At 37.0% G+C, this 14,469-nt stretch overlaps 1 protein-coding gene across 1 annotated transcript in view; it reads left to right on the top strand.

Annotated features, from left to right (window-relative positions):
• LOC139974445 (ornithine decarboxylase-like) overlaps positions 1 to 14,469 on the top strand; it is a 77,634-nt gene that overhangs the window by 14,730 nt on the left and 48,435 nt on the right. Inside the window, exons 5-6 of the mRNA XM_071981609.1 lie at positions 9,895 to 10,067; positions 10,662 to 10,796. Coding sequence (XP_071837710.1) covers positions 9,895 to 10,067; positions 10,662 to 10,796 — 308 coding nt within the window. The remainder of the gene's footprint in view (positions 1 to 9,894; positions 10,068 to 10,661; positions 10,797 to 14,469) is intronic.

Genomic DNA, 14,469 nt, shown 5'->3' with positions numbered 1-14,469 from the left:
ATTTCGCAAGTACACCATATATTTTGTACGTAACTTATTCCGCTTTTCTCGCCATAGTACACACTGAAAACTATTTTTGTTAAAAAATTCTTTAAAATGTGCATCCATTATCACATATATCTTTAGAAAGCAAAGTTGGAAACTTATCTCATTAATTTGTCAAGAAAATATAAAAAATATGGAAAAAAAGAGAAATCTGAAACATTTTGCTCTCAGTGTGCAGCTGTATGACCTCACACCAGTTTCCATCAATTCCGCTAATTAGTTCACACTTGACAATTTCAATGATTAATATCTGGAAAGGAATTGCATACAAATTTCACTGTTATGCGTAGTGGATGTAATTTTATTCCCTTTCTCTCCCATAGTGGGTCCTTGATGGGGATTGTCCCTCCTGATCCTTTTAACTACTTAACTTATCTTCATTTTTCATTTCAACATGTAGTAATTATGGACTATCCTTTTTAGCAAAAGCCCTGCTTTTAGCCCAAGTCCCAGTGATTACACATCTATTCCTACAATATGATAACATACAAGCAGCATACAAGGACAACACCTTTCAATAAACTGAAATAGACTGCTGTTGTAACAATACTACTGGTAGTGATAAATTATATATAGATCTATATTAGCTGTCATCAACAGAAATATTGTACCCAGGTGTTGCAGTTTTCAGTATAGATATCCTTCAGTCGTCATACCTGTCTCCCCACCGTACATGCACTCTCATGATCCCATCTATCCAGTCAGATACAAGAATTCATCAATCAATTGTACAGTATTCTAGGAACTTCAATGTTTGACCCATATGTCTGAGAAGTTCAATGCCTGAACATAACACATTGCAATAACTTATTTATATACATGTATATCTCTTCCCTCTGATAACATAAGAGCAGTTTACAAGGACAACCTTTCAAGAAACTGAAATGAACAGCTGCTGTAACATTAGTGCTGTTAGTTATGATGATTATTAGACCTGTTTACGTTCTTGTTCAGGGCAAGGACCTCTCACACGACTTAACCCTGGTCATTGGTAACTTGTCACACCTACACACCAAAGTGTGCACAATTCAATCAATCTTTCCTGTGGCACCACAGTGCACCACAACCACATGTCCCCCGGGGGACTTCCCATAGGGTGCAGCCACAATATATATGACAAAGATTCAGATGTTTTACACTTCCTGTTGCAAAAGTGCTCAATACATCGAAGTAGAGCAAGTACATAGTATACAGTAGTATACCTATATGGTAAATGTTTTCTGATGATTGCAGCACACTGCAGGGGTGAAACTCAAGTAACAACATGCTGTTAGTTACTGTATAGGTTTACTATAATATATATAGATATTTATACCCATTCTTATAGTTTTCCAAAATAATCTACTGCACTGTATAGAACACTTGCTTTCAAGGAACAAGCGCAAAAAGAAAAATTACCCAAATTTGACCCTACAGTGACAAACTGAAAATGATATTGAGTTTTAACAACCTGATTCAGGCCTCTCTCATTAAGTACCCTGGATATGGTAATGAGATAATTCATTTTCAACTTTGGGCATAAATTCTTATTTTCTGGTGAACAAACAATTTCCAAAACCTATTGCAATAGGTACCTCAAAGGGTAGACATTTATTAAAGTCAAGATATTATAGTTCTGATAAAAATTTGCAGGCCTTTTATTCTGAGTTAATTATTCATATGTATCCTTAAAGGCAGTCAATTTGTTAGGACTACCATACAACCTCTACCAAAGTACATTACTGTAAATTAGAACAAATTTGGGGGTTACTTTGAATATCTGAATTTCTCTGATAACTATCAACATTTTAGTATAATATCAGAGGCATTAGCATTTAATTTTTCAATACTAATTTTATATGAAGATGATGAACTATTTTATGAGTAAGGCATTAACTACTGTAGATGCTTTAATGGCTGAGTTTCCATGATGACTTATACAGTAGCCAGCATTTGTTGTACAGCGTTTCTCTGCACCTGCTTTGGATTGCAATACATTGATATTTAAAAGAGTTTTAAGTGTTTAGAATGCTTTGTCATTTACTCATTTTCATGGATTTACCAATCTTTTGAAGTAGAGTGCAATGTGTATGTTGCAGGGATATAATTTAGTGTTCAAATTGTGTGTGTAGCAGAGTTGAAAACTATGTCCATTACAAAATAGGATTGTGCAGACTGTGCTATAAAACATATATATCTTCGGACTTGTATAGTAATTTTGCCCATTTTGTATAGCATTTCCCAATGCGATACAGGATAAATTATTCCCTGCGTTGATCCATTGGTTCACACTTCACAGCTTGTCACCATTGCAGCACCTGTCTCCTCGTAATGATAGCACTCTGATATACTGTACTGTGTCTATTGTGACCCTGTTATACTATTGAAGACATTGATCTTAAGAGTGCCTGGTTTCCATGGCTATCCCATCTCAACACCTACAGTGATTGAAAACATTTCAGAATGAAAGCTCATGTATTGCAGTTACCAATGACACAGTTAACATATTGTTTAAATGTTAGCTACTCTCCACAAAGTCCCCTTCCCCCCCCCTCCCCCTTCACCTCCAAGTTTACTGACTTAGCACCAAAGAGCATGTTTAGTGTTTTAACATATTTGCCTCCTCACATGATAGATAGCCCCCCCCATAGTTTGTTTGGAGCCATCTCTCCACAAAGCTCCCCACCCCCCACCCCACCCTTACTTCCAAGTTTACTGACCTAGCATCAAAGAGCATGTTTAATGTTTTAACATATTTTCCTCCTCATTTGATAGATTTTTCCATATGAGTCTCCCTCCCCCCCCCATATTTTGTTTGGAGCCATCTCTCCAAAAATCCCCCACCTCCCTCCCCACCCTCACTTCCAAGTTAACTGACCTAGCACCTAAGAGCATGTTTAGTGTTTTAACATATTTTCCTCCTCATTTGATAGATTTTTCCATGTGAGCCTTGCCCCCCATATTTTGTTTGGAACCATCTTTTCACAATCCCCCCCCCCCACCCTCACTTCCAAGTTAACTGACCTAGCACCTAAGAGCATGTTTAGTGTTTTAACATATTTTCCTCCTCATTTGATAGATTTTTCCATGTGAGCCTTGCCCCCCATATTTTGTTTGGAACCATCTTTTCACAATCCCCCCCCCACCCTCACTTCCAAGTTAACTGACCTAGCACCTAAGAGCTTGTTTAGTGTTTTAACATATTTTCCTCCTCATTTGATAGATTTTTCCATGTGAGCCTTGCCCCCCATATTTTGTTTGGAACCATCTTTTCACAATCCCCCCCCCCCACCCTCACTTCCAAGTTAACTGACCTAGCACCTAAGAGCATGTTAAGTGTTTTAACATATTTTCCTCCTCATTTGATAGATTTTTCCATATGACCCTCCCCCCATATTTTGTTTGGAACCATCTTTTCACAATCCCCCCCCCACCCTCACTTCCAAGTTAACAGACCTAGCACCTAAGAGCATGCTTATTGTTTTCCTCTTATATCTGTCCATATCAACTCACTGTATTTTGTGCTCTCTGCAAGTATGTTGTTTATTGTGAATTTTCATATTACAGTGTAGTTTTCCTTTAGACTAGAGTATGCTGTATTAACTATTGATATTTATCCTGTGTAACACACACTCCGAGCTGTTGGCTATATGCCTGACATATCACGACAGGGCTCAGCGTACACGTGACAGTTGCGTTTTACTTGGTTTCACAATATATCAGCTCAAGTCACTGGACACACCATTAGGTGTCACATACTGATTAGGCATTAACAGTAAAACACTTGGAATGTGACAGGTCTCAAGGAGTCTCGGTATATCCCATGTCACCTTCTCGTCAGCCATTTCCATATTAAAGGAGACATACTATATAGATCAAGGTATTGTGTTTAATCACATCATTAACTTACATCATGCAATTAGAAAACTGTGCTGTTTGTCTCTCCAAAACTCCTCAGATTTCCTCCAAGGTTGTCTCAACTACAAGATTGGTTGCCCACCAAGATAATAACTTCAAAAGTACAATATATGTAAGTGGGCCTGACATTTTGATCCTAGCAGGATCATCTTCAGCCTCTGAAGAAGATCCTGCTAGGAATTGAAAGGTTAGGCCCACTCACTTTTACACAGGCTCTTAGTGGATAAGCAGTTTGCTAAAAGTTTTTGTTTTATTTTATTTTGAAGAACAATACATGACGGAACGCATTTAACTGTATGTACACTGATTGTGCGACAGCTCAAACATCATCACACCCCCGAGTCTGTAATATAACAGTCTGTCTCAGACCATAAAACAATTCTTGAAAATCAGACATGGTTGCTACATTGTCTAAAACTACCTCAAAGGAGCCTAGCAAAATCTTGCCCAATTTAGGAGATCTCTTTAATCAAAATTGTCAATATTTTATGTTCAAAACCTAAAATAGAGCTTTTAGATTTATTGAGGGGAGCAGGATTATCGTTAAGGGTAACTTGAAAATGTCTTAAAGTGCACCGTTGGCATTCTTATGGTACTAGCATTACAGTAAGGAGAGAAGATAAATTTCAAACATATCAAGAGTAGACAAGTTAAATCTTTGTTGTAGAAGAAAGTAAGAAACGAATTCTTATTTGTGAAGGAGGACATTTTTTAGCTGATATTTTGTTCTGGGGTTTGAGGAATGTTGTCTTCTGACAAAAAAGGATTGCTCCACCTGTGCTGTAGCTACTGGGCAAAGCAAAGAATGTGAATTTAAGGTGCATCATGTTGGGAAAGTGCTGAGATTTTGTTTATTTGTTCCCATGTATAATGGAAAGAATGACCCTCAGCCCCCCCCCTCCTTTGAAACTCTGTCTTCTGACCATGTCCACTCCCTTTGAATGGCCACCAGAACGTCCATTTTGTACCAAAATGTCATGAAAATGGTCAACTCACTCCTGAACCGGATCATTTCCATTTTCAGGAGAGATAGAAGTGTCCACTGGTATGTTTGCAGGGTTCAAAGATCTGCTTCAAGAAGGACATTGTATTGTTTGAAGTTCTGAAAGTATGCATCAATGCACTTCAGGATGTTAGTAAGGACTCTTCTTGAAATCTTACTGAAGCGTTCAAATGTCTATGCAGTTGTTGTTAGATGATGACCACGAAACTTCCACTTTTCTTGGTAACTTCCTCAAACAATTTCCAGAGTCTTAGGCCAGGTTTGTTAAACTTTCTGCTTAACTCTACAGTTGTTGCCTCAATATTTGCACGTACTGTAGATAACCTGTATGGAAATGGATAGTGATCATCTAATAGCAAGGAAAAGTAGAATGGTTCATCTTCATATTTCTTTTCAGATCTGCCAGGAAAGTCATGGAGATGTCACCAATTAATTTCTTTCTTGCTTTATTAAGGAGGTAGTTGTCTCCTAACTCCACACCATGCTTCTTCTCAAGAAGAGCTATTGTTTTAAACATCTGGAATGATTACTTGAGAGTAGCCTGCAGTGTAGGCTACATGTCAAATACCTTGATCATTTACTGATGCTTGACTGCATCCCAATGTATTAGCAGCTGTACAATAGCAGACTCTTCCATTGGACGCAAGGAGTTGGCAGCATGTACATGCTTACCTGACTTAAGGTAGACCTGTCACAGCATTACTTCTTTACTTTTGCTGGTTCCTTTAACGTAGGCATCAACCTGCATCTCACACATCTGAGCTTGTCCAGGTCCATAGGAGTAGATCCTTGTCTTTATAGTTATTCCTGCAAACTTAAAACCACACCTTGGATACCAAACCATCAATTACCTCATATACTACAACCAGTCACTGAAACCCCAGGATTCTAAAACACCAAACATCAAATGTGTATGCTTCGTGGCTTCTTTATCAAGTTTTGGTGTTGGCGGGCCTCTTGGCCCCCCACCCCCGCCCCCTAGCAAAACTAAAAGGGTATGACTGCAATGTTTGCTGTAGACTGGGCGTACAGTATCTTTCATGGGCACCACGGCAAACACAGAGGGCCCGACTGCTTTTTGTCACCGGTAATGTCAAGCCCTGCTTCCAGTGCTATTAGCCCTGTTGAATTCATTGTGATCCATGTGAACAGAATAAATATCTTTTTCTATGTGACTATACTTTGCCCATGAAATCCAAGGACATGATATTGATGTTAATCCCCCCACCCCCCCCTATTGTGTGTTTAAAGGAAGGCATTTTGAGCACCTCCTTGCTTTGTGAGTTACTCCAGAGAGCTGGTCTCTCTGTGCTTTGGTGGTTCTGTTTTTCAAATCTGGTCAATGGTGAATTTGTTCCAGTTTAGAACATTTCGTTCAGAAACAAGTATTTTGTGCGAGATAAAAATCCAATGTCAAAACCTTTTTCTTTTGTACAGTAGCTGGAAGTCTCATTATTCATTACTACTCTATGAGCAACGTATGGTGTTTTTCATGTGAATTACAGGCTGTGAATTAACTCAAGGCATTGCTGAACTAGTAATAACACCTGAACGATGGCAGCTTTGGTAAAAGCTGTTTCTATAAACGGGAGGCGAATTAGGTAAATAAATTATTCAGGGCCATTTTACATATTTGAGGATATTCCTTTGACAGTACATAAAATCCAAGGACACTTTTAACCCTGGCCTAGTATATAAAAACCGGGGACTGTTCAAGTTAGTCGGGGACATCTGTTAACCTTGCCTTTCGTTTCTGTACTCTTCCAAGCTGATACAACAAAGTTTAATTCTATAATGCTTTGGAGGCGGGTTGAACCTAGTCTTTGTGCTCTGTCTGAGCTGTGATAAAAACTATAAATTCTTCAACAATTGGAATCGGGATAGACCTAGTCTCTGCAATCTTCTGAGCTGATAAAAACTATAAATTCTTCAACGATTTGGAAGCCTGAAAGCCTTAGGACTAGTGTAATTTGTAGATAAGGAGTCAGAAGAGAGATTGTCATTGTAATTAAACTGGCAAGACTGGAGTCCTAAATTGGGGAGGGGGGGAGGCAGGGGGATGGGGGAGGCAGGGGGATGGGGGCGGCAGGGGGATGGGACATAGTAACACTACCTCATTGAACTGAAAGAAACTGGTTTCGTACTACTTCACACCGCATCCTCTGGCTATCAGATACAGAACAGACATTCAAACCCATTTGTTGAATTGTAGTAAACATGTCCTAATACTGCTTGTACTTTAAACCCGGTATTACAGCAACTTCATTAGACTCCAGACTTCTCTCACCCTGTCCACCAACTCATGAAAATTATCCAAAGTCTGAGTCTTGAGTTACTTCACCAAAATTTTCTTCTCAATAGTCTGTGATGACAAAATGCACACTGAGATCCAGTAAATTATGATATGGGGACCGTGTGACTGTATGTTACACATGAGAGGTTTATTAGTACTGAGTGTTCATGGATAATTTAAAACCAAAGGGTTTTTTTTGTGAAGGGACAGATCTGTACGTGTTACAAATTTTGGCACTTTTCTTGTAACCTTGTTTCTTCATCAAAAACTTTTTGTCAATCAAACCTGGTTGATTATACAGTAGCTTGTTTGTTGTCTACACTGTACTTAAAGTTACACTTAATACAGGTAACCTGGAAGTATTGGAAAGGTGATGTAAGACAGTTTCCTCTAGGCTTAATACTGTTTGTACCAACAATAACAGTTTTACACATCTGAGGCCTCCTGGTAAGCAAAATCTCCATACTAATAATGATTATATACATAGCATCAAGGTAGTATATTTACAAATATATACTGTACTTATGAGGCATAATACTGTAGAGAGGGTTAAAACTAATTCATCAACCGAAAAGATAACATGGACATCAGTGCAAGTACATCATCAAACTCTGGCAGTAATTACTGTGGTAGTAGTAGTAGAAGTGCAGTAATACTGTGGAATGTCCACATTACTGTACCGTACTATATGCCATGTGTGGACCATCTGCCAGCCACAAGTCAGATTAAAATTCCATTCTCCATGATTATGTGTGCTCTGAACTTAAAATACTGTATGCACAGTACTCTGATGATAAAGCTCTTAGAGCCAGCGAGCCACGTGATGACTTGTGGTACTGTCTGTACATACAGTGTTTGGTGATGGGAGAGATTGCGGTTATTTAAAAATGTACACACTCCTCCGTGAGATAAAAGCTCAAAGGCTTTGCGTATACGACTTTGATTGCTGGATGTTAAAAGACAAGCACATGACGTCACGATATATCTGATAACGCGACGTCTTTACAGGAGCCAGAAGTTTTAAAAATTTTACCATCATTGAAATTAATATTTTTATATTGTACGTTACCATGTTAATAGGTTTTACTTGGCCTGCCTGATCATGTTTCAATAATCTTGCACACGAATTCAAACAAAATTTGACTTTGAGCGTTAATATGCTCACTAAGGCTTGTTGTAATTTCGTTTGAGAAAACCATCTGTAAATTGATAGGATTGAGATGAATGCAGTCAAGTTGTGCTTATTTGCTGAAGGCAAGCTACTGACTATTTCACTATATATTCATGTTGGCGTGTGTATTTACAGTATGTATGTGTGTATGTGTGGTGACCATGTGAAAAACACAGTATCTCAAGAAGGGGAATAATGCCAAATGTCAGACTTGTCATGTGACTGATAATGAAGGTCAAATCAGCAGAGGTCAAGGTGTGAAAATCTTCAAATCTATAGAAACATAATTTGAATACATTTTGTACATTCATCATAGTGTAACAAGTCTACAGTTTTGGCTGGATGAAAATGTAACCACAGTATTTCCAGATGGCAAAGTATTGCCAAAAGTATCATACAGTACTTGACATGAAACATGGCTGTCATCAGTACAACTTTCAAGTCCCTATTGGCTTGTGGTTTGTGGTCAAAGGGCAGAGTTCATGTGCATATCATAAAACCCATTAGAATTACACATATGATTGCTTTATGAGGTGTCTAACTTTGTTGGTTAGGCTCAAAAATTATGTGATATCATCAATGTTCAAAATTTAAAACTTTAGGAACTTTGTACTACATAGTGTATTGCTCTGATATTTGCACACACATGTCCATGGACTTAACAGAGCTACTACAGTGCATTTTTATGAAGTTTTCTTGCATCATCCTGTTGAAACTTTGCCAAAACCAAGGAAAAGCTGGATAAATTCAGCTTGTGCTGTTGCACTATACTTGGTAATTTAACACATTGTGGTTTCCTTTGCTGAACCAATTAGACCAGCAATTAGTTGTTTAAATCAATTTGCAATAATTAGCATCCTAGAAGCGACATGTCAATATGGTTATTACTTCAGTCTGCCAAACTATAAAAACTAACATAAGGTAAAGTTTCATTACTCCACTACATTAAACTTAATGTATACATGACAAATTTACCAGTCTACATGTGTATGCATGGCAGTAAAGGGTACCCTGCAGAAAATTGGCTATTTAATTATATATGTATGATTTTAATGTTCCTCATTTTGGCAAGTAACAGCTGCCTAGGGTTCGTGTGAAAAGGCGTGATAACAATCTAAGAGTAATAGAGGCGGGTTTGTATGAGAGAAACATGTGTTTGATGTACTGAAGGAGTGGCTCAGGCTGGTACAATCAAAAGAGCATCAACTTTTATGAAGTTGCAGAACTTTTTATGATAGGAAAAAGAATGTAAAATTTTCAGCAAACAGCATTTTGAGCAGACATCAAAACCATTTTTTTTAAAGTATAATTTTGATAATCCACAGAGCTTGCTACATACTTTACTGGGCATTATTGTACATGCATACTTTGCCTGAGTAATTTGATGTAGTTTTGTCAATACAGTAAATACTGTGCTGTAATTGGCTGCTAAACAGTTGATGAAAGTAGTATGAAACAATTGACCTATGACCTTTCCTTTTTCAGCATGAGATCGAGACCATGCTTGACCTGAATGTGCATCCTTCCAAGATAATCTTTGCTAATCCTTGTAAGCAGAAGTCTCACCTCCGATATGCAGACAAGTACGACCTCTACTTTATGACCTTTGACAACGAAACTGAACTGGACAAGGTCAAAGCAACGTGTCCTCAACAAAGGTACAGTAGGCAGGCAAAGTTACATAACCAGCCGTTTCTTGAATTGGCTTTACGCATGTTCAAAGTAACAATGGAATAGTGAGAAGTTACAAGAGAGAGGGCACTAACTAGTCCCAACTGTAGCGGTTTAGGTTCTCTTATCCCTGGTGGAGGGGTCAGCAAGATCAACTGTACAGTATTTGAGAGACATGTATGCCAAGCCATACTTCAAGCTTTCAGAGTATTTGACATAAACTGTACACATGTAAATGTGATACTGGAAAGAACGTTGTGGGTCTATGAATTTCATCTCTTTATGTCTTGTGCTAATGCTGAAGTTTAAAATGCTTCGATTCAAAACATTGCACAAAAAAAACCCAAGACCCCCCTCCTCCCCCCCCAACAAAAAAAAAACAAGCATTATGAAATGAAATAGCAAGTTTTGGTTAATCCTTCAATCCACAGTAAATAATCCTTATGCTGTTTGCCTTTCTGGACAGAAATGATTCACTCTTGCAAAAAAAGGTAATAATGTGTGGTTTGAATTAGCATATTGGTTTTGATATAATATCTTTGCATTAGTTTTGATTTTTTGGCTTTTTTTTACACTTCAAGACTGGTCCTACGAATCTTAACAGACGATTCTACCGCTCAGTGCCAGCTGGGACTAAAGTATGGCTGTCATCCAAAGAGGGCGCACTACCTCCTCGAAAAGGCTAAAAATCTTGACTTGAAAGTCATTGGAGTAAGGTTAGTATGCAATAAAATGACGAAAACTTTTTGCAAAGATTGTCACAAAAGTTTGAAGAAAACTGTCAAACTTGCTATAGCCTCCTGGTATTCAAAGAAAGTTATTTCAGATGGAAAACCCACCTCACTATGACCCGACTGGGTATCGAACTCGGAGCCTCCCGATTGCTAAGCCTCATTGCTTCAAATGCCACCGCTTTTATCCACTGGGCCACAGCACCGGTTAACAAACTGAAAAAAGTGCTGAGCCAAAAAGTCTGTGGTCTTTCACCATTGAAATCATTTGCATAATACAGTACCATCATAAAAATGATGATGTTTGAGATGTAAACACCCCAAAATGAATTTCTTTTGAATGTAGATTGTCAGCATTTTATTCAGTTGAACTTGAACAAATATTTAATTGTCAATGTTCATTAAGCATGCTTGGTATTTAATCAAATTAGAATTTGACTCAAATGTTTGACTTACGGTGATTGACCATTTTTTTGAGTCTGAACTTTAAATACAACTGCTCACAGTGTAGGTGTGAAAATGGATCATTACCTTAGGAATATTTTGGTTACAGACAGTGAGAAGAAAATGTTATGCACTGACAGTTTGCCACATTCTCAAGATAATGGTTGATTGAATGTAACCTGTTTTGAGCAGCCAAACCTTGAATCTTTCCATGGCATGGATAACAGTTCAGTTAAGTATGTGATCTGTGATATCATCAAGGTAAAGACAGAGCTCTTAAAAGCCCTGCTTCTTGCCAAAAAGTATATTGCTGTCTGCCTGTAGTGATAAGAGGTCTGATGATGTTAGCTGACAGCTTTTATATGCAAACTAGGTAACTGACATAGGGTGAGTTGCCGATGCACTGTAAGTGTTGCAGTCGGTATAGGCTGTGCTGTAGTTTTAATTTACAGTATTTCGTCTTGGAGAAAATACATAAATTTGATAATAATATTGTTTGGCAATAAACTAGCGGCAGATTTTTGTAGATATGACACACATTTATAATATATAGTCACATAAATCAGCAAGCATCATTTGTGGATTAGTGTATCAAGGGGTGGGTCTTAGCAGCAAAGAAAATATATGTATCGCCATAGTTCCATCAGTGTGAATAACTTGTGTGTAACTTATATACTGCAATGGATTAAAAATCAATGATATGATGATAAATTGAGAAAACGTCATTAATGTTTGGGTCTTATGCCACAATTCTCAACTGGACGATTATTTCCAAAATTTTGCAAAGATGATGTGTAGTAATACTGTACTGTAGCAAACGGAAACCATCTTGATAAATCCGGGTGATAATTTAAAAGTACTCTGCAATTTTTGAAAGCCTCAAATGAAGTAAGGCACATTGTAGCAGGGTATTGTTGTTGAGTTTAATTCATTTAAATTTTAAATTAATATGGAAATTATGTACACAGTTCAATTCTTTTGTTAGATTTAAGTCAAATGTTTACATAAAATAATGATGAAATTATGAGAATTGTGGAAATTTCCTCTTTGCTTTATTCTTCTGACAAAAACTAACTTTCCCATTCAGTATTTCATTATTCATTAATTTAAATCTAAATCTATACAGTAAATGTCTCTGGGCAATGGAAAGTTTCAGAAGTCATTTCATCATTTTCATTTGATCAAATAATGTAGGAAAGCTCCTGATATACTTCATTCATCTCATACCGGTCTCTTCCCATACATAACATTTTCAGCTTTTACCTCCCTTCCCCCACCCCTTCCTCAATTGAGCTCTCTCACACTTAAATGGCAAAAGTACCTAGCATGCTTTGGATGTAAGAGTTGTGTTGAAAAAGTGGTAAATGATTATGAACTAGAACCAAGTATTCTATTGCTAAGTAACGTGTTCATCTTATCTTTTGAACTGAACTACTTTTATTTTACTGATTGACTCTCTAAAAGCTGTTTCTAACCTACCATTGCATTTTACTACTGTTTTACTACCTGGTCTACAAGTTAGTCTATATCCGAGTAATTTCCTCTTTGCAATAGCCACTTTTATGGAAGTTTGAGGTAAATTAAATACATGTATATTTGATGGCTGAAATTGCTCTGATGATGGTTTCAGCTTGGTAATAAATTCCATATGATGATCATTTGTTTACTCAACACCTGATTGCTGGTAGAAAATGACTTGTTAAGAGCAGTTTTTCTGCATTTTCTCAAATTTTGATTGTTTACTAACTTCTTGATTGCTTTTTGCAAGGAATAAACAGGTGTTTTCAGACGTTTCCGTCGTGAAATTTGGTAGAAAAAGTGGACAATACAAGTATATGTAGGTTACATTTGTGTAATGAACATGCTGATATGGGCGGTCGCAGTGATTTTACGGTAAATCGTTCGCTCCATAAAGGGCAACAATATAAATTTCTTTCCTTCGATTGTGAAAGCTTTTCTCCATTAAACCCACCTGGTCAGAGTGCATTTAGAATATAGAAACATTGAATCTGCTTCGGAAGTTTGTTTTCCGAAATTCATCAGCAAACACACATTGAGACTTTAATTTTAGAATGGGTCTCATCAGTGTCCTTAAGTACATTTGAAAATAAATATCTATCACCAAGAATGTTCCTACCAAAACAAAAATAGCTATTAAAACTGTCTATTTCACCCAAAGTTCTAAAAAGGGATAGATGCTTGGAGCCAGTACATGCATTCCTAGAAAAAAAGGACCACAAAACAATTACTTAGTTTAAAAAGAACAGACAGGTCACACAGGGCCCACCTGAGCACTAACTGTTGCCATGTCAGTAGTTAGCAATAAAAGTGAAAATTAAGGGAACTCATCAATATACCAAGTAAAGGTTATTCATTATCAAATGAATAAAAATAAAACTAAGATGATGAAATCAAATGATCAAATGAATAAAAAAAATAGGAAACTGAAAGAAATGATAAATATACTCAACAACAAAAAATTAACCAAGTTATGCTCTGGTTACACGTGAATAAATAATCCCAGATCTGGATATGACCTCTAAAGCCGAAATATAAAGATATGAGACGGTTCGACTTAATTAGTTCTTTCACGTATAATCAATAACCTGTGATTGGTTATGAGGATGGGAATCTTGTAAAGAAATTAATTTGATATCAGTTATCACATGATTGAGTATTTTTTTCAGATGGCTGATATAACTTCTCCAGCAGCAGGAGTTTCCATCATTTGTACTTTTGCAAGTTGGTTGTGTGTTTCATGCACCTTTTCCTATTGATGCTGTGAAATTATAAATACTAATTGGGTCATAAAATATCATAGCAATGTAATAACTCATCAAGATATTCAATTCTTAAATGCAAAAGAGCTTGTAAACTGGTACTTTGACACGAATAGAAATGAATTTATTGTTTCTCTCTGTGTAATATTCAATTGTTGAAAACATCTGGAGGAGGGGAGGGGTAGAGGGGGAGATGTTATCCAGTTAGAGTGATTGATTTTTTCCCCATTGTACTTTAAGGGAAGGTTTTTTAAAATTCTCAGGAATTGCAGCAAGTCCATGCAATCATGTTTTGTTTTGAAAGAAAAAACTATGTAGATCTCATGGATTAAGTTGGCAGCCAGTTGAGACAGTTTTTAAGCTATGTTTTGTACTTACATGTAATGCTATTCAAATTACAGAATTGATAGTATGAACAGTTTTGAACCTCCTCT

This window comes from Apostichopus japonicus, chromosome 9 (assembly GCF_037975245.1).
Source record: "Apostichopus japonicus isolate 1M-3 chromosome 9, ASM3797524v1, whole genome shotgun sequence".
Taxonomy (NCBI): domain Eukaryota; kingdom Metazoa; phylum Echinodermata; class Holothuroidea; order Aspidochirotida; family Stichopodidae; genus Apostichopus; species Apostichopus japonicus.
Note: the sequence above shows the minus strand (reverse complement) of the source record. Positions and strands in the feature narration are given on the sequence as shown.